This window comes from Aquarana catesbeiana, linkage group LG01, assembly GCF_042186555.1.
Source record: "Aquarana catesbeiana isolate 2022-GZ linkage group LG01, ASM4218655v1, whole genome shotgun sequence".
Taxonomy (NCBI): Eukaryota; Metazoa; Chordata; class Amphibia; order Anura; family Ranidae; genus Aquarana; species Aquarana catesbeiana.
Window position 1 is genome coordinate 508,042,966 of NC_133324.1, and position 23,027 is coordinate 508,065,992.

Sequence of the window (23,027 nt, forward strand, 5' to 3'; positions counted from 1 at the left end):
CCGCAGGGATACCCATGATTGTCTCACGGAGAGGAAGAAAGGGGAAATGCTCATTGTAAATCAGTATTTCCCCGTTCTGCCTAGTGACAGGACACTGATCACAGCTCCCTGTAATCGGGAGCGGTGATCAGTGTCGTGTCACACATAGCCTATCCCCCCCACAGTTAGAATCACTCCCTAGGACACACCTAACCCCTGCAGCACCCCCTCCTGGTTAATCCCTTCACTGCCAGTCACATTTATATAGTAATCAGTGCATTTTTAATCGCACTGATCGCTGTATAAATGTGAATGGTCCCAAAATAGCGCCAAAAGTGTCCGATGTGTCCGCCATAATGTCGCAGTCACGATAAAAATTGCTGATCGCCGCCATTACTAGGAAAAAAAAAAAAGATTAATAAAAATGCCATAAAACTATCCCCTATTTTGTAGACGCTATAACTTTTGCGCAAACCAGTCAATAAACGCTTATTGTGATTTTTTTTTACCAAAAATATGTAGAAGAATACAATCGGCCTAAACTGAGGAAAAAAAAATTTTTTTATATATTTTTTGGGGATATTTATTATAGCAAAAAGTAAAAAATATTGCTTTTTTTTCAAAATTGTGGCTCTTTTTTTGTTCATAGCGCAAAAAATAAAAACCGCAGAGGTGATCAAATACCACCAAAAGAAAGCTCTATTTGTGGGGAAAAAAAGACGTCAATTTTGTTTGGGAGCCACGTCGCATGACCGTGCAATTGTCAGTTAAAGCGACACAGTGCCGAATCGCAAAAAGTGCTCTGGTCTTTGGCCAGCCAAATGATTCGGGGCTGAAGTGAAGCCACGCTCAATATTTCACATAACTTAAACCACTTTTTGGACATACAGAAAAAAAAAATGTCTCTAAATTTTTTTCTTAACTATGGAAAAGATAGTGATGCAAAGGCAAGAAAAGGAGAAAGGATATGTGTTTAAAAGAAATGTCTGTTTAGACCCCTGATATTTCACCCCCAAAATACTATTTTTATAAAAAAAATTATAAAAAAAAAAAATTGTAAAAAAACAAACCAAAAAAACTGCTGACACCATCCACTGCCCTACCAACATCAATCTGTGCCCTACTGATACCATCCACTGCTCTACTGACACCTCCCATGTTTTAATACATTTTAAAATGTGTGTTTATATTTATATATCAGAGTGTGTGTGTGTATGTATGTGTATATATATATATATATATATATATATATACATGTATATATATATATATATATATATATATATATATATATATATATATATACACATACATACGCATAGACACACACGTGTGTTTGAGCTTTGAGGTGCATGTATGTATAGTATATGTATAGATGGATAGATAGATGCATACATGCATGCATACATACACATAGACACGCATATGTGTGTTTGAGCTTTGGGGCGCACACCCTAATGCAATGAGCTTCACACCCCTATGGTTTCTTGTGCACACTTCCTGTGTTATCATGATTATCCCTCCCAATTTTTTAGCTTTAATATTGTGGAGAATAGGATAAAGACTAGGTTTTGTAGTTTAGCAAAATAGAACTGGGCAGGGCTGACACCATTTAGTTCACAAATATGATATATGTTGCGAGCAAACATTCTGGCAAACGTTCTGGAAAATCAGCAGCTGATTTTCTGTACCTGCAGGATCGTTAAAGTGATAAAACATGGAGAATGTGCATGTATTGCAAAGATGTATCATATGTGTTTTTTTATTTTTTCATTTTGTCCTAACATACACTTTCAGATATCCCATGATTGGCCATTAAGTGGTACACACACTTTATACCTGATTATCTATAGATACACATACTTTAGAAAATCATCCATAATTGTCACAAGAATTACAAACACTAATACTGCCAGTGTTGCCAACCGCCCGTATTTTTACGGGCAGCCCGTAAAAACGGGCACTTTTTTCCCCGCCCGTAAATGTCCGTAGTAGCGGGAATGTGCCAGTAAAAAATAGCCGTGATCGGTCCGGCTTGGAACTGCGCATGCCCAGTTCCGGAGCTTGCCGAGCAGATCCTCTATTCGGTCGGCGGGGGGGGGGGGGGGCGGATCTCACAGAGGCTGAGCGGTGCTGGCGCGCTTTACTGGTGGCGAGGCGAGTGATGTATTAGCACATCCCGCCAGGCGCGCCAACATTTAAAATCTGTAACACTAACCTGGAGCACTGGAGCAGCAGGACTCGGAGGCTGAGCAGCACACGCCGGTGGAATGGAGGAGCCCTGCATCCAGGACCAGGCAATCCAGAGTCTATGGGGACCGGGGGGAGTCTGGGACAGAGTGACAGCCCAGCCGACGGTGACAGAAGGTGATGGTGGCAGAGGGGGATGGACTGGAGCAGGTGGTGTTGGTGGCAGAGGGGGATGGACTGGAGCAGGTGGTGTTGGTGGCAGAGGGGGATGGTGGCAGAGGGGGATGGAGGCAGAGGGGGATGCAGGCAGTCTGGCAGAGGGGGATGGTGGCAGAGGGGGGTGGAGGCAGGGTATGATGGTGGCAGAGGGGGATTGTGGCAGGGGGTGATGGTGGCAGAGGGGGTGAAGGCAGGGTATGATGGTGGCAGAGGGGATGGTGGCAGGGGGTGATGATGGCAGAGGGGGATGGAGCAGGTGGTGATGGTGGCAGAGGGGGATAGTGGCAGAGGGGGTGGAGGCAGGGTGTGATGGAGGCAGTCTGGCAGAGGGGGGATGGTGGCAGGGGGTGATGGTGGCAGAGGGGGATGGAGGCAGGGTGTGATGGTGGCAGAGGGGGGGGTGGAGACATGGTATGATGATGGCAGAGGGGGTCGGTGGCAGAAGGGGATGGTGGCAGAGGGGGATGGACTGGAGCAGGTGGTGTTGGTGGCAGAGGGGGATGGTGGCAGAGGGGGATGGACTGGAGCAGGTGGTGTTGGTGGCAGAGGGGGATGGTGGCAGAGGGGGGTGGAGGCAGTCTGGCAGAGGGGGATGGTGGCAGAGGGGGGTGGTGCCAGGGGGTGATGGTGGCAGAGGGTGATGGTGGCAGAGAGGGGTGGAGGCAGGGTATGATGGTGGCAGAGGGGGATTGTGGCAGGGGGTGATGGTGGCAGAGGGGGGTGGAGGCAGAGTATGATGGTGGCAGAGGGGGATTGTGGCAGGGGGTGATGGTGGCAGAGGGGGGTGGAGGCAGGGTATGATGGTGGCAGAGGGGGATTGTGGTAGGGGGTGATGGTGGCAGAGGGGGTGAAGGCAGGGTATGATGGTGGCAGAGGGGATGGTGGCAGGGGGTGATGATGGCAGAGGGGGATGGAGCAGGTGGTGATGGTGGCAGAGGGGGATAGTGGCAGAGGGGGATGGAGGCAGGGTGTGATGGAGGCAGTCTGGCAGAGGGGGGATGGTGGCAGGGGGTGATGGTGGCAGAGGGGGATGGAGGCAGATTGTGATGGTGGCAGAGGGAGGGTGGAGACATGGTATGATGGTGGCAGAGGGGGTCGGTGGCAGAAGGGGATGGTGGCAGAGGGGGATGGACTGGAGCAGGTGGTGTTGGTGGCAGAGGGGGATGGTGGCATAGGGGGATGGAGGCAGTCTGGCAGAAGGGGATGGTGGCAAGGGGTGATGGTGGCAGGGGGTGTTGGAGGCAGGGAGTAATGGTGACAAGTGATGGAGGCAGGAGGTGATTGGACTAGATAATTCCTTATTATGTCGAAAATAACAAAAATATGTTTTTTTACCTTAATATCTACCTTAAATCACATTGCTATTTGCCTAGCGTACTTGTTTGTAGCCTAAATACTGAAATTTACACCTAAAAATGTAATTTTGGAACTTTTGTGAAATGCCAGTAAAAACGTGGTGGTGCCAGTAAATGTTGGGTGTTTCAATCTGGAGAGTGTAAAATCTGGTGCAGCTTTGCATGGTAGCCAATCAGCTTCTAACTCCAGTTTTAGTAAATCAACTCTATGGTGTAGGAAGTGGTTAAAAATGAAATTGTCATATAATTTGGCCTGGGGAAGGAAATCTAGAAACTCAGTTTGGCATACAATAAGATACCTGAATACTGCTGTACCCCAGGGAAGGAAGGGTGCAGGCTCTCCACTGTCAGTGCTGGACTTTGGGCTATAAAGGAAAGACAAGAAAGCAAATGTGAAACATGGTGAGTTGGTGATACAGTGGTGAGGGTTACTGCTATTTTACTTAAAGTATTTTAAAGTACAACTAACCTGAGTATGGCACAATGCTATTGGTGTAAATTGTGTCCAAAGCTGGGTGACTGCTGGGAAATGGTACAAGCCCTGGAAATCCATTGGTTAGTGGAGCAACCAGGCCAGGTACTGCAGCAGTACCAATGACTGGCGGAGAATGTAGTCCTGTGGAGTAAATATAAACGGGCAAATAATATAAATTAATAGCATAGCTTTAATAACAGCTGTACACAGTTGCTAAGCAACACGTCAGTGTCATTAACCAATGTATTCCTCCCAATGTCACTAAGCAACTTAACTCTTCTCAATGTTACTAAGCAACACAACTCCTGATATTATAAGGCTGCTTCCAGTGTTGCTAAGCAACTGAAACCCTTCTTTATACAAAGGAACTCTGTACACTATTGCAAAACATCTCCCCCTCCCAGTGTTGCTATGCAACTCAATTGCTTTCAGTGTCAAGACGCTACTTGGATTATAACAAAAAAATATCTATCAACCATCTAAATTTTTATATAGATGCGACAAATCTGGAGAAATATATCAAACAGGCAGCATTTTATACAAATGTTGCTATTCTAAAACAATATACAGTCACAGTAAAGATTATCATTTTATCTCTTGGCACAATTAATATCAGTAATTTATGCCATCATGGTATATTCATAGTGTATAGCACTACAGTGCTTTTTACCTTTTTCTTACCTGATGCTGGTGTGATAGGTGTGGCTTGGAGCCCGTTCAAGTTGACAGCTCCTATTTGTTGAATATGGCATGGGGGAAACGCCACGCCAGGGCTCAGATAACTACCGTGTGATGTTGACAGAACTGTTGTCTGCTGCTGCATCAGCTATAATAGGCAAGCAATGAGAATCGGTTGGATGTTATACAAACTGAGCAAGCATGATCAACTCATAGTTGCATTTTTTTTAAAACTATATGGTTATAAGCAGTACAAGCCATAAATAATTAGTAATCTGCTAAAATCTCCACTCTAAACTTAATTTTGCTTTAGGTAGAGAATGACGAGGGCCGCCTCTGTGGAGAACACGGCCCTTAAAAAATAGGCTTAATGTAATCTTAGCTTGTAAACACTAGCCTAAAAAGTAGCCATACCAGTACGCATGAAGCCCTAAAGCCACTTTTAGCTCCAGTGTGCGAGGGCTCGACACAGATCTTTAAGGCAGTGCTGGCTCTAGTTGTAGAAAGCATGATTCAAAGGATGATTTTGTTTTCTGAAATCCCCTAAAGCTTGTTTAAGCAACAGCGATCACCCCCATGAAGATCTGTATTAAACACTGTAATTTCCGTCGGAAAAATCTTGGATGGTTTTTCAGACAGAATTCTGCTCAAACTTGCCTTGCATACACACGGTCATACAAAAGTTCTCTGAACTTTCGACCGTCAAGAACGCGGTGATGTACAACACTACGACAAGCCGAGAAAATGAAGTTCAATGCTTCCGAGCATGTGTCGAATTGTTTCCGAGTATGCGTGGTTTTTTGCGCGTTGGAATTGCATACAGGCGAACAGAATTTCTGTCAAGAACTTTTTCCGTCGGAAAAATAGAGAACCAGCTCTCAATCTTTTGCTGGCGGAAATTCAGACAGAAAAAGTTGGATGGAGCATACACACGGTCAGAATATCCGACCAAAAGCTCCCATCACACTTTTTTTGATGGAAATTCCTCTTCTGTGTACAGGGCATTAGAAGGGCTGAAGGGCACTTTGAGAGCATTAAGAAATCACTCAAATCTCATGATTACCAAGGCTTCGTTTACGACTAGTGATTGTATTTTGAACCTAAGATCAACCAAAGCCCATGTGTTTAGGAGCTCTGCTTAGATCCAGTGTAATGATAATCCTCTGGTGACCTTCTCCTTTAGGCTAGGTTCACATCTCTGTGCGGAGAGGCTTACAATAGGGGTCCGGTGCATTCCTGAGCACTGTTTCAGGTCCAATTTCAATCCATATTTTTGGCTGAATTTGGACCTGAAATGGACCAGAAGACACACAGGACTCCTGTGCAATTCACTCTTCAGCCGTCTCAGAGCTGTGTGAACCGGCTCCATTAAGAGCCGATCACAGACTCCTGACATGCGAATTGGATGCAGGGAAACTCCCATCCAATTTGAAATAGTGTGAACCCAGCCTTAAACATTGTTAAATAGTTAGTCTGGTTGAAAAAAGACACACGTCCATCTAGTCCTTTGCTATGCTGCTACTGCCTGTTAGCCCTGCTGACCTCACTGGAAAATTCTTTAACAGCAAACAATTAGTGAAAGCGGAGCAGAGACTTATGATACACTTTAATGCTGCTGGAAGTATCCTGTGTGTCTGCAAATGTTCATATAGTTGTACAACCATGCTCCTATCACCTTTATCAAAATCAATGCAAGGCTATTTCACATTGGTAAAATACAATCAAACTCGTTATAGCATCATCAGGGTAAATCTAATTCAAGTAAGAGCCTGTACTTATATACATTTTTTATACATATCCATATAGTGAATTTTTTTGATGGCTGCTGTTTGTTAGTTTTGCACATGATAAGGAAAATGGTGGGACAAAAGTATCAAGTGAATGGCAGAAAAGGCTGATCTGTTATACACTTGTCACAACACAAGGGGGCAATCTTTCCCAACAATTCTCAGCCAAAATGAACTCATTCACTATTAGTTGTTCGTTATCTGCCCCAGGGAAGCAGTACCGAGAATTTCTCTCTTCTAGCTGTGACGTACTATGTGTCTCTCCAGCTCTCAGCTGCATTTCCTTCCAATCCCAGCTCAGTCTCTTCCCTTTGCTAGCTGTCTATCTTTACCTCCCCAAGCTGTATATATATCTGCATTTTCTGCTTCATTTTTTCCAGTTGTGCTCCATCAATCACCAATCCATATTCCATTTCACGTTATCACAAGCCCCATCGTTCAACAGTGCAAGATTTATCACTTCTAATTTCCAGCTCCCTATCTCCAGGTCAAAGCTGTACATCTTCCATCTGTAAGTCCTTCTTTTTCACTTGCACTTTGGAATACAAATTATGACTCAATCTCATAGCTCATGTTCGGTTGCCAGTTATGTATAGCTTTTCTAACCCCCAGGATTCTGCGCTACATAAAGTCAAATATCTAGATGCTAAATTCCTATGCTTTCAAACCTACATTTATCTACAGACCAGGCAATAAACTTGTCAATACTATGCATACCTTACTAAAGATCAGAAGCCATGCAGCTTCTCTTTTGGTAGAGCAGTACGGTTGTCACAAAGTGAATTTCTAATAATTAGAGTTGAGCTTCAGGTTTGAGTTGAACATGAGTTTCACCCATATCCAGCTCGGTGAACAAACTTGGCATAACTGGCCAGTTCGCCAACCAGGGCTGCTATCTGCTGTTTTTAAACAATTATCAGCCAAAAGTCTGTCGTATTGCGGCACTAGTATTACCACTGTGTTTGTAAACAGTCTGGCCAGGCATGTCAGGCGATGTCATGACCACATTTTGTCAGTGATGACACCTAGCTTCTTTAGTCGGTTTCTTTGCATACAGCAGTTACTCTGGGAATCTGTCATTTGCAACAGGGGTAGTGGTAGATGAACATCTTTGGCAGGGCTTTTTTCTCAAAGAACTCACCCCTCTCGCCTGTCTCCACCCCAACACATCTCCTAGAACCAAGCCCTTCAGAGAACAGGTACCCAAGTATAATTTAGGGGGCTATACAAGTAATTTGTATGGAAATTGTTAATAAAAAGCAATGTAGTAAGATGCACAAAACATTAGAATTATCCAGCACTTACCAAAGTAAGCTCAGAGACACTTCCAGATGATTTTAACAGGCCCATATCCCGCAAAGAGACAGGCCCATATCCCGCAAAGACATAGCCCCATATTGCGCAAAGAGACAGACCCATATCCAGCAAAGAGACATCCCCATATCCAGCAAAGAGACATCCCCATATCCAGCAAAGAGACATCCCCAAAGTCAGCAAAGAGACATCCCCAAAGTCAGCAAAGAGACATCCCCATATCCAGCAAGAGACAGGCCCATATCCAGCAAGAGACAGGCCCATATCCAGCAAGCGACAGGCCCATATCCAGCAAAGAGATATACCTATAACCAGCAAAGAGTTAGGCCCCTATCCAGCAAGATACATCCCCATTTCCATCAAAGAGACAGGCCCATATCCAGCAAAGAGGAAGGCCCATATCCAGCAAGAGACATCCCCATATACAGCAAGAGATATCTCCATATCTAGCAAGAGACATGCCCATATCCAGCAAGAGACATCCCCATATACAGCAAGAGGTATCCCCATATCTAGCAAGAGACATGCCCATATCCAGCAAAGAGATAGGCCCATATTCAGCAAGAGACATCCCCCTATCCAGCAAAGAGACAGACCCAAATCCAGCAAAAGACATCCCTTATATCCAGCAAAGAGACAGGCCCATATCCAGCAAAAGAAATCCCCATATTCAATGTAGCCGACAGTGGACTACCAGTATCTGCATCAGCCCACCAGCCCACCAGCCGACCTACAGTTCCTGCAGCCAGTCAGTCATCTCCAATCGTTCATCCAGGGGATGGCTACTCCAGAATCGCTCTTCAGGAGGATCCTCCGTTGTTCTTCAAGAAATGAAACAAGATCCCCAGGTGGCGGAGTTTTAAGGCACAAAATGGTAAAAAGGTATATTCTAATATGAAAAGTATTTATTGAAATATGAAAAATACACAACAAAAAAACACGTTAAGAATAAACATTCCAGTGTTGTCATACAAATCAGAATACATATAACGGACTAGTGTTTCCTGTACCCAACGCGTTTCGGAGTGAAAATGTAATCCTCCTACTTCAGGGATATAGTTTAAACAAGAAACTCAGTATTATAGACTGGAAGTCACAATTGTTTAAAAACATAGAGGTGCCAAGAGGAGTTGTTTCCAAATTGCTTCAGTCACAGTGTTCAATGTGCAGGCATACCTCAAGAACAGGAGAATGCCTGGCCCGTATGTGCTGGTCCAGCTCCTCCACAACACCAACCCGGAGGAGGGGAAGCCAGAGGACCCACTGGGGCTGAAAAGCAGGAAAGCCCTGCACAGTGGTGCATGGAAAGGACTTGGCTGCGTTGCTATTTGTGTGGTAAGAAAAACGCAACAAGAGGAGAGGTTGTCTGCGAATGCCACCGCTGTGGGAATAATGTGACCGTTCGCTCCAGCACCAAGCCCGTTGTTCTTCAGTTGGTGAGAGGGCTGTTGCCCAGTAAATACACACCTTGCCCTACTACATTGCGTACGAACACTGTAAACAGACATCTTACTCCTGAAAGTACTTACTAACTTGCATACGAACACTGTGTACATCTTACCCCATTGGAATTACATTAAAGATTATTGCTAGTCAGATTGAGTGGTTCTTATCTGCCTACACTCCATCTGCCATATTCAGGATACAGTTTTCTTGAGTTCTAACTGCCGGTGAATACAATTGCAGGCCTTGCACTTTGGACTTTGCTGTTACTGCTATTTAAAGGGACCTACCCCCTTATACTTATGAAACCTGGTCTCTCATTAGGACTTAAGGTTAAATAGGCCAGCCTGGGATCCCCTATTAGTGGTAACATAAACTTACAGTAATTACTAGTCCATTTCAGTACCATTTCTGCATTTGATTGCTGTCTGTTTATGTGACTTGTTATTCTGTAACTGAGATTTCCTGCTGTAATTTAATTCTTTCAAGGATCTTTTCACCTGAGCCTTGGCCATTCAACCAAGACTCAGTTGATCTAAATCCTGTCATTTAACTCTCTTTCTAAACTAGTAAAATCAGAGAGTCACTTATCCACTGTGTGTTGGTGTGTCATTTAACTGTGTAACCAAAATGTCTGAACCCAGAGTGTCAGGTGGGCTGGAAGGTTCGCAGGGTTATGGAGGTGCAGATGAACAGGCAACTCTAAGCATCCCCCACAGTGGCAGTGCTACACCAGCAAGAGACATCTCCATATCCAGCAAACAGACATCCCCATATCCAGCAAAGAGACAGGCCTCATATCTAGCAAAGACACAGGCCTCAAACCCAGAAAAGTGACAGCCCATATCCAGCAAAGAGACAGCCCATATCCAGCAAAGAGACATCCCCATCCAGCAGACAGCCCAGTCTAGCAAAAAAGTCCAGCAAAGAGACAGCCCAGTCCAGCAAAAAAGACAGCCTAATCCAGCAAAAACTGCCCCGTCAAGAAAAGAGAATTAAAGACATTAAAAAGACAGCCCACTACAGCAAAGACTGCCCAATCCAGCAAAGAGACAGCCCCGTGTATCAAAGAGACAGCCCTGTGTATCAAAGAGACAGCCCAGTCCAGCAAAGAGACAGCACAGTGCATCAAGGAGACAGCCCAGTGCAACAAATATACAGCCCAGTGTATCAAAGAGACAGTCCAGGGCAGCAAAAAGAGCCCAGACCAGCAAAGAGACAGCCCAGTGCATCAAAGAGACAGACCCGTCCAGCCAAGAGACAGCCCAGTGCATTAACAAGACAGCCCAGTGCAACAAGGAGACAGCCCAGTGTATCAAAGAGACAGCTCAGAGCAGCAAAAAGAGCCCAGACCAGTAAAGAGACAGACCCATGCATCAAAGAGACAGGCCAGTCCAGCAAAGAGACAGACCAGACCAGCAAAGAGATAAGCCAGTGCATCAAACAGACAGTCTCAGCAGGCACAGCACAGCCTCATTCAGCAGCATTGTCACTAAACTGCCAAAATGAGTTTCCAGGTGGTCTGCATTGAGAGGTGGAGCAGAGTGCAGATCACTCCGCCTTCCGCTCTCTCAGGCTGCAGCCATTTGATCCCTCCGTGGCCTCCCTGCTTTGTTACAGGCAACAGGCTATACATTGAAGAACACGGGGAGTGTTCTGGCAGGAAAAAAAGCCCTAATCATCAGCCAGTGGTTAATTTGGTTGCTGGGTCAACCTCATTAGGTGGATCTTCATGATTGGCATGGATCAATTTACTTCACTTTTTTGGTGAATGAGTAACAAAGACTACTATCTACCCTGTACTCACTCACCTAGGGGGTGGAAATCTGGGGCCCTCCTTATTATAAAGAGGGCCTCTAGATTCTAAGTCTGCCCCCCTCAAACCACCGCATCTTTTTTGGGAGACAGAATGTTGGGGGGAGGCCCTTATTCCCTCCACATCGGAAAAAAGTTTTCTTGCAAGGTGGCTCCTTTTTAAAGAAGTACATCATACTGATCCGCTATTTCATATGAAGGTTTAAGGCAGGGGTCAGCAACCCTTTGATCGTGATCTACCCCTTGACTGCGGGCAGGTGATGGGTAGAAGGCTTCCCTTCCTTGCTGACCCCTGGAACCTGGACAGGAGGGGTGCGCAGGGGCGGCATTTACTGGAATTGAATTACCGTATTTTCCTCCAATGGCAGCTGAAAGCTGGCTTTTTCTTTTCACCCTCCCGCTGCCATTCAACTGCCACAGGAGGAGATTACAGGGAACTAGTTCCTGTAAATGCCGCCCCTGCCGCCCCAGGTTCCCCTTCTTTCTGCTGCCGACCCCCTCCCCTCATCACAGCACCCCGGCTTCCCCACCTCTCCTGCTGACTGCTGCAAGGAAACTTCAGGATGGAGAAGGGGGCCAGGAAATATGTCATTTACCAGCCCCATACTTTTCTAAATGAACACAGTGAGCGACTGGTACCAATTACTCACTGTGTTCATTAATAACTGAAGCATAGTAAACAGTGTTCACTATGCTTTAGTTTGTGAATGAACAGGGAGACAGTGACAAGCTTTTCCTGTTAATTCACTCTGTGCATAAATGGAGATTGAGTGTGTCCTCAATCTCCTTTCTCTGTCTCAAAAGTGAGAAATCAGGGGTCTGTTTAGACTCCCGATATTTCACCAAAGCCCCCCAACAGGGCTTCAAAAAACTGTTAAATAAAAAAAAAATAATAATATAAAAAACTACTAACACCTCCCACTGCCCTACTGGCACCATCCATTGTCCTAATGACTGACACTGTCCACTTATAAGATAGGGTAGGTTTATATTTTTGAAATTACATTTTTTAATTACCATATATTTTTCTACGTTTTCTCTACTATTTAGTTAGGCCTTGCTAATTAAGTTACAAAAAAAAGGGTGCTGTGCCCCAGTGATCTTTGATCTCTTTCATGTTGTTCAGGTAGATCTCCACCTCTCAAAGGTTGGTTTAAGGTATTCCAAAAGCATGTTATTTAAAAGATTTGCGTATTTTTAATAGTGGCATTTTGAACAGATTTATTTTCCTTTTTTTTTTAAATATTGGTATATGTCCCCCATGGCAGTGCCCAGTACTCATGCTCTTTTTTTAAACAAATCCCACATGTCTTCATGTACAACCTACTTCCTCTTCTATTGCTGATTGATTTTCAGGGGTATAACCCTAAAGTGCAGCTCAAGGTATTCCGATATGCATTGTGACTGCCGCTCCTTTGTATCAAATGTACCATTAGCAATGTGCATGCCTCTACAAATAACTATACTCTCATTTTAACTAGTATATACAATATTTATTCAACCTCAGGGTTTTTTTACTGATCTATAGAATACAACTTGGCGCTCCATCTATGGGAAGTTAATGCTGTCTTTAGCCTATGTTAAACGTTTATGAGGATGGTAATCTTCAAGTTGTTTAATTGCTACACTGTATGTTCATGCTTTGGCTAATGACTCTTATTCATTTTGCAATATATAATTTTTGTTTGCTTGTTGCCACGCTTATACAGTATCTCACAAAAGTGAGTACACCCCTCACATTTTTCTAAATATTTTATTATATCTTTTCATGTGACAACACTGAAGAAATGACACTTTGCTATAATGTAAAGTAGTGAGTGTACAGATTGTATAACAGTGTAAATTTTCTGTCCCCTCAAAATAACTCAACACACGGCCATTAAAAACCGTTGGCAACAAAAGTGAGTACACCCCTAAGTGAAAATGTCCAAATTGGGCCCAATTAGCCATTTTCCCTCCTCGGTGTCATGTGACTCGTTAGTGTTACAAGGTCTCAGGTTTGAATGGGGAGCAGGTGTGTTAATATTTATCTCTCTCACTCTCTCCATACTAGTCACTGGAAGTTCAACATGGCACCTCATGGCAAAGAGCTCTCCGAGGATCTGAAAAAAAGAATTGTTGCTCTACATAAAGATGGCCTAGGCTATAAGAAGATTGACCAGACCCTGAAACTGAACTGCAGCACGGTGGCCAAGACCATACAGTGGTTTAACAGGACAGGTTCCACTCAGAACAGGCCTCGCCATGGTCGACCAAAGAAGTTGAGTGCACATGCTCAGCATCATATTGAGAGGTTGTCTTTGGGAAATAGACGTATAAGTGCTGCCAGCATTGCTGCAACGGTTGAAGGGGTGGAGGGGGTCAGCCTGTCAGTGCTCAGACCATACACTGCACACTGCATCAAATTGGTCTGCATGGCTGTCGTCCCAGAAGGAAGCCTCTTCTAAAGATGATGCACAAGCAAGCCTGCAAACAGTTTGCTGAAGACAAGCAGACTAAGGAAATTGATTACTGTCCTGTAGTCTGATGAGACCAAGATAAATTTATTTGGTTCAGATGGTGTCAAGCGTGTGTGCCGGAAAGAAGGTGAGGAGTACAAAGACAAGTGTGTTTTGCCTACAGTCAAGCATGGTGGTGGAAGTATCATGGTCTGGGGCTGCATGAGTGCTGCTGGCACTAGGGAGCTACAGTTCATTGAGGGAACCATGAATTCCAACATGTACTGTGACATACCAAAGCCGAGCATGATCCCTTTGGTGACTGGGCCGCAGGACAGTATTCCAACGTGATAACAACCCCAAACACACCTCCAAGACGATCACTGCCTTGCTAAAGAAGCTTAGTGTAAAGGTGATGGACTGGCCAAGCACGTCTCCAGACCTAAACCCTATTGAGCATCTGTGGGGTATCCTCAAACAGAAGGTGGAGGAGCGCAAGGTCTCCAACACCCACCAGCTCCGTGATGTCGTCATGGAGGAGTAAAAGAGGACTCCAGTGGCAACCTGTAAAGCACTGGTGAACTCCATGCCCAAGAGGGTTAAGGCAGTGCTGGAAAATAACGGTGGCTACACAAAATATTGACACTTTGAGCCCAATTTGGACATTTTCACCTAGAGGTGTACTCACTTTTGTTGCCAGCAGTTTAGACATTAATGGCTGTGTTTTGAGTTATTTTGAGGGGGCAACAAAATTTACACTGTTATACAAGCTGTACACTCACTACGTTACATTGTAGCAAAGTGTCATTTCTTCAGTGTTGTCATATGAAAATATATAATAAAAAAATTTAAAAAATGTGTGGGGTGTACTCATTTTTGTGAGATACTGTAATTGCCCTGAGGACACAGAATTGTTTAATGTTCATATATGCTGTAAAAATGCATCCTACACAGATTTAGGTCAGGTCTACATGCAAGCATGCTTAAACATCATACTGAGACTACTGAAAATGAGTCACACTTGTAACACCGGCCTAATGCAGTTATATAACTGTTCACATAAAATGTTGCATGCTTGTGTTCCATTAAGGGAATTTTTGTTTAAAACCCACTGCACGAGTTAGTAGCAGCAGCAATCACTAGTTCATGCTAGTTTACCACCCATACTACCTGTGTTTTCTGACAAAGCAAGTAGGAACACTTACCGCTTGTGCATATGCACTGTATGGACTTATGGGGAGTGCTAATGATGGGGTAAAGATTCCCAGCTGACCAACCATTTGTTGCATCCGGCGCAATGTTCTCTCCTTATCTGTATCCGCAAATTTAACCACAAGGCTGGATGAGGCACCCTGGTAGTATAGGGTAAAAAACAGTGTAAATAGTATGACTGTTATTAGAGTAAAGAATGGACACATTACAAACATGTAGTTATGAACTGGTATGAACTATGTTTAATGCAGCATGAAAAGGTAATATGAAACAAGCATCATAATTCAGTTTACTTTAGAGTGGAACTCCGGGAATTGTCTTTATTGCCAACCTTCCTCCAACTTGGCATGATGTAACTAGCTTTATCTTATTTCTGGAGGAATTCTTAAGATGCTAAAAAACATTGTATTAGCCTGCACTACATACTACTGTATTTATATATTTAAGGATAAATGTAGCTGTGATCTTCTGGGTCCTGCTCAAGCGGCTTTCCCCTCTGCACACTAAACATAAAGGGTCACTTGCTTGGCACTGCTGCAATTTATAGAACACCTTGTTCTTTCTTCAATTAATTCAATGCGTTCTCTGATTGATTGAGGTGAACATTATGAGATCAAGATCCTTTCTACTTCATCCAATTAGAAAATGCTTGGATTCACTGGAAAAATACAACATATTATTTTAATGGCAGTGGTGCCATAGGTGAAGGCAGCCACTGTTGACTTCTCCTTCCAACAATGCTAGCTATTTTGCTGTCATGCTGACCGACCAAATGGATTACATATTTTAAGTCACCAGCCTGAAACAAGTATGCAGATCAGGAGTTCTGAGTTTGTAGGTCAGTCACTCATAAGCTAAGTTACATGTAGCCGGCTAGCTAGCAATTTCAAAAGAAGGCCCCCCGCTAGCGGCCGAGAAATGGTTAAAAACCACCGCAAAGCGCCTCTGCAGAGGCGCTTTGCCGGCGGTATAGCCGCGCCGTCCCATTGATTTCAATGGGCAGGAGCGGTATACACTCCGCTCCTTCAGCGCTCCGAAGATGCTGCTAGCAGGACTTTTTTTACTGTCCTGCCAGCGCATCGCTCCGGTGTGAAAGCCCTCGGGGCTTTCACACTGGAATGAAAGCAGCGGCACTTTCGGGTCAGTTTGCAGGTGCTATTATTAGCGCAATAGCGCCTGCAAACCGCCCCAGTGTGAAAGGACCCTAAGAAACAGCCAATCACTTTTCAATTAGTTAGTACTTGTTAGAAAAGAACCCAAGAGTTTGAATTCAATTTTGGTAAATTTGGTAATATATCTCTCTTTACCTTGCGATTTTTATAAGCTTCTATATGTAATTGTACAATAGGTAAAGTGGAACTTCCGCTCATATGTCTCCTCTCCCCCTCCGTTGCCACAATTGGCACCTTTCCCACTTCTTGTTCCCACTACCGTGACATCACCACGGGGCACCCTCCTCCTCCCTTCTCCTCTCCCTGTCGCCGGGCCAGTAGGAGAGAGGAGCGGGGCCTCGCCCATGCGCAGTCGGGTTTCCGGCGTGAAGCTGTAAGGCTACACTGCCGGGTACTCTTAAGCGCAATGGCGGCGGCAGCACCCAACAGCTGATGGAAACATCAGCTGCGGTGCTGACATCGCTGGACTCCAGGACAGATAAGTGTCCGATTATTAAAAGCCAGCAGCTGCAGTATGTGCAGCTGCTGGCTTTTAATTTTTTTTTTTTTTTTTTTTGGGCGAAACACCACTTTAACTATGTTGTTTAAGAAAGATAACTTTCTTTCTTAAAGATTTTTAGATTTTAATTTTGTTTTTGTTAAAAGATCAGTAGTTCTATAATAAACAATTCAAATACAAACAAAATCTCTCAATTACAAAGATCAATACAAATGGTTTTCAAACATGTAGTTGGAAACATAGTTAAAAAACAATTATAGGCAAGTTAAATTAACAGAGTTTTGACACCATAGAGCCAATGATTCACCAGCTATGCGTCTTCCTATCGTAGAGATTGTAGGTGAAGTGAAAGGCACAAGAGGCAACAACCATCATACTGGTGAAAATAGTGGGGGCTTGGCCTCCTAATGTAGTTTTAAAAAGGGTAAATAAGTATCCATTGCAGAAATAAAAGTAAAAAACTAAGAAAAAGAGAGGGGAAACGCGTCAGCCCAAGCTAGATAAAGGAGAGCAAAGAAAAAAAGAAAGTGAGATAAGGAAAGAGAAAGAGAAAGTGTTGTTGGTATCGGCAGAAAAGGTGAGGAAGGACGCCTCGGGACTTGTTAGTCAATAGATAGATATCTGATCCATGGATCCCACATCTTATCAAATTTTGCGATGTTATTATGGAGGATGCAGGTGAGCTAAACTAACCATAATCCAGTTAAGCTTCCTTAAAAAATTTTAAAACATTACCAGGTTGTTGCTTAGTGTGGCCAGGATATACATAACTTACTGGCATTGTCTGACTTCCATGTAGGGCATGTATCGCTGCCTGAGCTTCAGCGTGAGACGAAAACTTTACAAAAGCACAGCCTAAAAAACAAAACAGTACAGAGACTGCTAAGAATCCACTGTTCAAAAGTTAATATTATCATAGTTTAATGAATAAAATATGACTAACTACTTTCCACAGACATACATACTGGCATAACACTGTAATCGGAGCTACGCCCTGTGTCCCTACATCCTTCCCTCAAACCTTGACTTAAAGCTGCCTCCTCAATTTCCCACCTGCTATAAAGGGTGCAGTGACTGTTTAATGTGTACAGAAGCAGTAGTTTAGACAGAAAGCAGTGCTATCCCATAGTGGTGGGGATATCAAGGAAAACACTGCATCAGAAATACCTTGCATGGCACAAAGGAATGGACATTCAAGCAAAGGCCTACAAGCCATGGGTCTTTAAAAGTGTGTAATCCAAGCCTTTTTTTTCTCAGATCAGCTAAAAGAACAGCCCACTTTCTGAACTTACCTTTGCTGCTTCCATCAGGCCCCCGTAGAACAGAACATTCCTCAATAGATCCAAATGCTTGAAACATGCTGGTCACCTCTTCTTCTGATTGTTGTTTGCTCAGCATCCCCACAAACAGTTTGCGGTCACCTACGGCCCAATATTAAAGTTAGTGCCAGCTGCCACATTCTATACTGGGGTTTACAGATGTATCTGACAAGAATGAAAATGCCATTGGTGAAGGCGATATAAAAATATATTGGTGTTATATACTACAAGAGGCCTAGCAAGTGGGGTTTTCAAGACAGGCAGCACATTTCAACCCACCTAACTGTACTTTTCTTACCTCACATTGATTTATTATTTAGCAAACAGTAATGGTGCACATATACAGGTTGATTACCTTGATAGATTAACCTGCTTTACACATAGGATTCCAATAACCATGAGATACATGTTGGAAAAATGACTCCTTCAACCAATGGATGTGTTCTGCACTGGTATGGTAGATACAGATGTGTGATGACCACCCATCTGTCAATCCCCAGTACGATCCAGATGTTCACCACTGAAGATGAATTCCAGGATCACTAATGAGACATTAGGAACAAGGGTACAAAGACATTCATTGGAAAATGCAGTCATTGCACAACTGGACTAAATTTTGGCTGGTCACTATACACATTTATGTCAGTTTCCCAAGCTTGTCTTTTCTAACCCCTACATGGGAAATTATTTGCAGATTAGGTTACAATGGCACAATGCAAGGTGATAACTGACCTGTATATGAGAAATTTGTTGCCTGGAGGCCCATTCACAGTGGGTCTTATGTATCAACATGGTCTGACCTAGAAATGGAGTTATTCCCCAATAGCCATCAATCAGATTCAAACTTTTAAGGTAAACCTGATACTATTTGGTGGATAAAGAATAGCAATCCCAGTTTTTAGTAAGAACACTTTGATACATAGTATTTGCCCAATTCAAACACCTTAATTCACATCATGACAATCTATTTTTATGCCAATATAAAATGCCATTTATTACACTATTGACGTATATGCAGTACACTGAAAATGAATGGTAAATGACACAATATACTACACACTACACATGCAGGGTTTACTCATGCACATACAGCAACTGCACAACCACTGCAGATTGTAATACTGTGTTGAATGACATTCATGTGACCGAAAAATGACAAATGTATTGACTGAACAATATGCTAATCTCTCTACATATAACAGCGTGTATATATTCCTCAGGGTGATTAAAATGTATACATTTTCATGCAATTAGAATGCCATTATTACATCTACCACATGCCTGTGGACCTAACACAATAGCACGCACTCATGTGTAATTCATGCAGAGTGGCAGACAAATGTCAGCGACCCACTAAACATTCCACAATATTGTATTGACATACTACACACAGCTGATACAGACCCCCCTTTCTCCCCCACACACATGCTCCACAGAGCATCCCACTCCCTCTACCTCCCATCTTGCATGCTCTGTTGCACTCTCTCTCTCTCTCCACAAACCCCCTCCACACAGACACACACCAGGCCCCCTCTCATCCCCAAGAGCCTCTCTTTTTCTTTCTCCACCCCCTGACTGGCAATTTCACATGCCGTCCAGCAACCATGAAGATGTGTGTCTGAAGCTGAAAGCATCATCTGGTTGCCATGGCAATAGGCTGTGCCGCCACGCGGAGTGCCAGGATGGTAATGATGAATATTGCAAGGGTTTAAGGAGTGCTCAGCTGCTGCAGACAGTGGTGGCAAAATCAGGTCAGGGAGGCTTGGCTAAGCAGGGGGATGTTGGGACGCATGACTATATAATGAGGATGATAAGTATCCGTGCAATAATAATAAGCATTTACCCTGTGCAATCTAGTAGTAAATGCATCTCTCTTCAACAATGCATGTTGCAAAATGTAATAGAGAATCCAGACATTCACATACACATGTATACTCATGATCACTCCTCAACTCACTTGAGTACATCAATGTTTAAAAAAACCTTATAGCATAACTGACTACTCAGTATGCACAGTGATGCTGAGAAACATATAAAACAAGCACATCGCAACAGGCACTGACTACCAACACAATAATAATGAAAGCACTGCCCAGTATTACAATGATACACATAATGACATACACATATAAGTACATCATTGTACAATAAGATGGTACACAATAAAGACAGATTTTTAGATAATAGTGGTTCAAAACCAAGCCTTAGCTCTAATAAGTCCAAATCTATAGAAAACAGCCATCTGAAATAAGAAAAAACATTGAAGAGGCCGGATTTAATCATGGATGATATTACAAATGTCTTGATTGAGAGCCACCAATCTGTCCATGAACCATGTTCAATGCTTTCAGCTATCAAATGATGATGAGTCTCCACACAGTGACAATGACCATGGCTCTCAGTATGATTCTGCAGTAATGAACATGCTGTGCTGTATAATGATACAGTGGAAATGCACATTGATGTTGAACACTCTGTGATCTAGGGTGTATAATAATCAATGTTTTACATGAACACACAGGCCCGCATGATGATGGTTCTCTGAACTCAGGGATTCAGGATTGCTTTGGAAGACACTGCTAAGTATTTTCCCAGTTCTGATACATACCTCCCCGACTTTCGCTGTCTGCGGGCTTCACCTGAATGGGCCGTGCCATCTGGAACCAGAGAACACGCGGGATAAATGACCCAGACTGTTATTTAATACTAAAAAATGTATAGATTTTTTTTTATGCTTGTGCCACATTGCACTTGCTCAAAAAGAAGGGTCATACTTGTCCTGCAAACATCAGACAGGTATAATCATTTATTCAGTGCCAAATATATCATATATTTACAGTATTTTGGTCATTTTAAGTGATTTTTAAAACATTTGCAAAATGTGTGCAAAAAGTTCAGATTTTGCTTTGTCATGAAGATTAGAAGTAATTGCAATGTCCAACATACATATACCAAAATAAATATACCATTGGGTTTCTTTAAAGCAGAACTAAATTGCACCTGAGCACCACTAACTGAAAGCACTATTTAATTCATTTTTAGTATTCAAAGCAAACTCCCCCATCCATTAATGTCTCCATGCTTTAGTTTGTTGAGAAATCACTTTGAACCCCCCCTCCCTCCCAATCATTGAAAGCTTTCACTTTCAATGGTCATCTTGAGTAAGTGCAGATGATTCATGTATTATTTACTTCCTGTAATCCATCTGCTCTTACCTCAGGCATGCAGGCAAGAGGGTGTGCTTAACTGAGAAAAAACCCTCCTCCCCTCCTGGTATGTATGACATCATTTTGGCCTAGGCAAGAAACCAGGAAGCAAGTGAAAAAATGCAAACCATTTTTTTTTTAAAACAAGTAAATATAATAAATCTTCCTATCTATTTACTAATGCTAGCAGCATAAATAGTAAATACAGTCAGTGTTGATTCAGAAAGTTTAGCTCCGCCTTAAGGCATTGTCGCGTTCTGGGGTGATACACAGTGTGCAGGAATCCCTAATGTTTAGTACTATCGAGGAATTGCTTTTTGTCCCACTTCATCCTAAGATAACTAGCCCCAGTTGGGTATCTTTGAGTCACGTTTTCCATATTTTGCACTGAAAGGCTGAAATGGTTGTGTTCAAACTAAAATTACTAAAATGAATAATTCTGTAAATTTAGGCTGTATCTGTGCTGTAAGAGAGCATTTCTGGATGCAATTAACCACAGAGGCATCCATTAATTTTCATGGCCCCACCCATTATCCTAAAACAAGGGAGAAAACCTTGGAATTATGTTGGAAATGATGGCATCCAAACACCTTCTGCGAATGCGCACTGTACTTTACTGCCTATAGATCAGTGAAAACAAACACATTGCTTAATGTGAATCAGTGTACTTTTGCATATTTGCTGTTTACATAAATAAATAAGGCAGGTCACACATTACCACGTTCTATAGTACGTTACTAGAGATATGTATATGCAGGATGGATATATATTTGATGCATTCGTTGACCTGCCCATTTAATATATTCCCTGTTTAGAATAGACTGATTGACAAAACGCTAATCAACAGCTAAGAAAAAAAGAGTAAAATGCAGAATAAGTAATATTCATCATATTGCTGTGCTGCCCCGTGGTGCTGACCCAGAACACATCACCAATAAATAGGCTAGCTTGTCTCTCAAATACAGAATATGTATGAGCTGACTGTGCAAAACAGACAAACTACATAGCAGCTTGGAAATTCACCTGCCTAAAGTGACCTTTGACACATACCACTTTGAAAGCTTAAAGTGAACTGAAAGCTCTAAATACTTAGTAAATGCTATCACTTATTGATTATATTACATCCATATTATGTGTTTAAGAAAATAAGCAATTATTGAACTTATTTTGTTCATGACATCTTTTTTTTCTCGTTCATGATGGAATGTTTATTGCTATTCTACATGGTTGACAGCTAAAAAAATGTCATACCAGTTCTGCTGATTGCTGTTATTCTTAGGATTGAAGGAAATATGGATAACATACCTAATACGGGCAACAGGAATACACACAATTGCAAGTTAAACATAGATTTCTGCATTGGTAAAGCACTGAATTTAATGTGTTACCTTTAATAGATTAAATAGCCCCAAGTATCCATAGGGACTGGTTAGTGTGTTTAGTCTGCATCATCTCTAGGGCTAATCACAATATTGGCTTCAGATCAGTGAGCTTGAATATGTGTAAGCCTATACCATGTGCAATTTGGATCTCATTAGAGAGCTAAAGAAAGAAAGTTCAGTGAACACATGGTTTCTACGCATGATAAAGTTAAGCAATAATAAATGCTACTGAAAAATAAATATACTTTTTTTTTTTCTTAAATTGTATCATAAGCCAATATTTTTATTTTAGATTTGTATAGAGCGGTCATTGGTTAGAAACGTTGCCCTTTTATTGTTGTCTATGTCCCCGTTTGGGAGATTTATTCTCTCTCTGTTTGTCCTAAAGACCATTGTGGACATAAAGTGAAGCTGAAATCAACAATTTCAGCTGCCACCAGAACAAGAACATAGAAATCTCCCAATAGGGACACTGGTTGCGATAACAGCTGTCCAAGAGGGGATTTTGCATGCTATGGAAAGATTTTTTTCTCATTTTTCAGTT

At 42.7% G+C, this 23,027-nt stretch overlaps 1 protein-coding gene across 2 annotated transcripts in view; it reads right to left on the bottom strand.

Annotated features, from left to right (window-relative positions):
* CELF5 (CUGBP Elav-like family member 5) overlaps positions 1-23,027 on the bottom strand; it is a 269,988-nt gene that overhangs the window by 30,287 nt on the left and 216,674 nt on the right. Inside the window, exons 3-9 of one of the 2 annotated variants that reach the window (XM_073593812.1) lie at positions 20,504-20,552; positions 17,869-17,997; positions 17,352-17,431; positions 14,899-15,045; positions 4,900-5,044; positions 4,213-4,359; positions 4,043-4,108 (exon numbers count right to left, since the gene is read on the bottom strand). In XM_073593812.1, coding sequence (XP_073449913.1) covers positions 4,043-4,108; positions 4,213-4,359; positions 4,900-5,044; positions 14,899-15,045; positions 17,352-17,431; positions 17,869-17,997; positions 20,504-20,552 — 763 coding nt within the window. The remainder of the gene's footprint in view (positions 1-4,042; positions 4,109-4,212; positions 4,360-4,899; positions 5,045-14,898; positions 15,046-17,351; positions 17,432-17,868; positions 17,998-20,503; positions 20,553-23,027) is intronic. The other variant, XM_073593820.1, reaches the window with a different exon arrangement.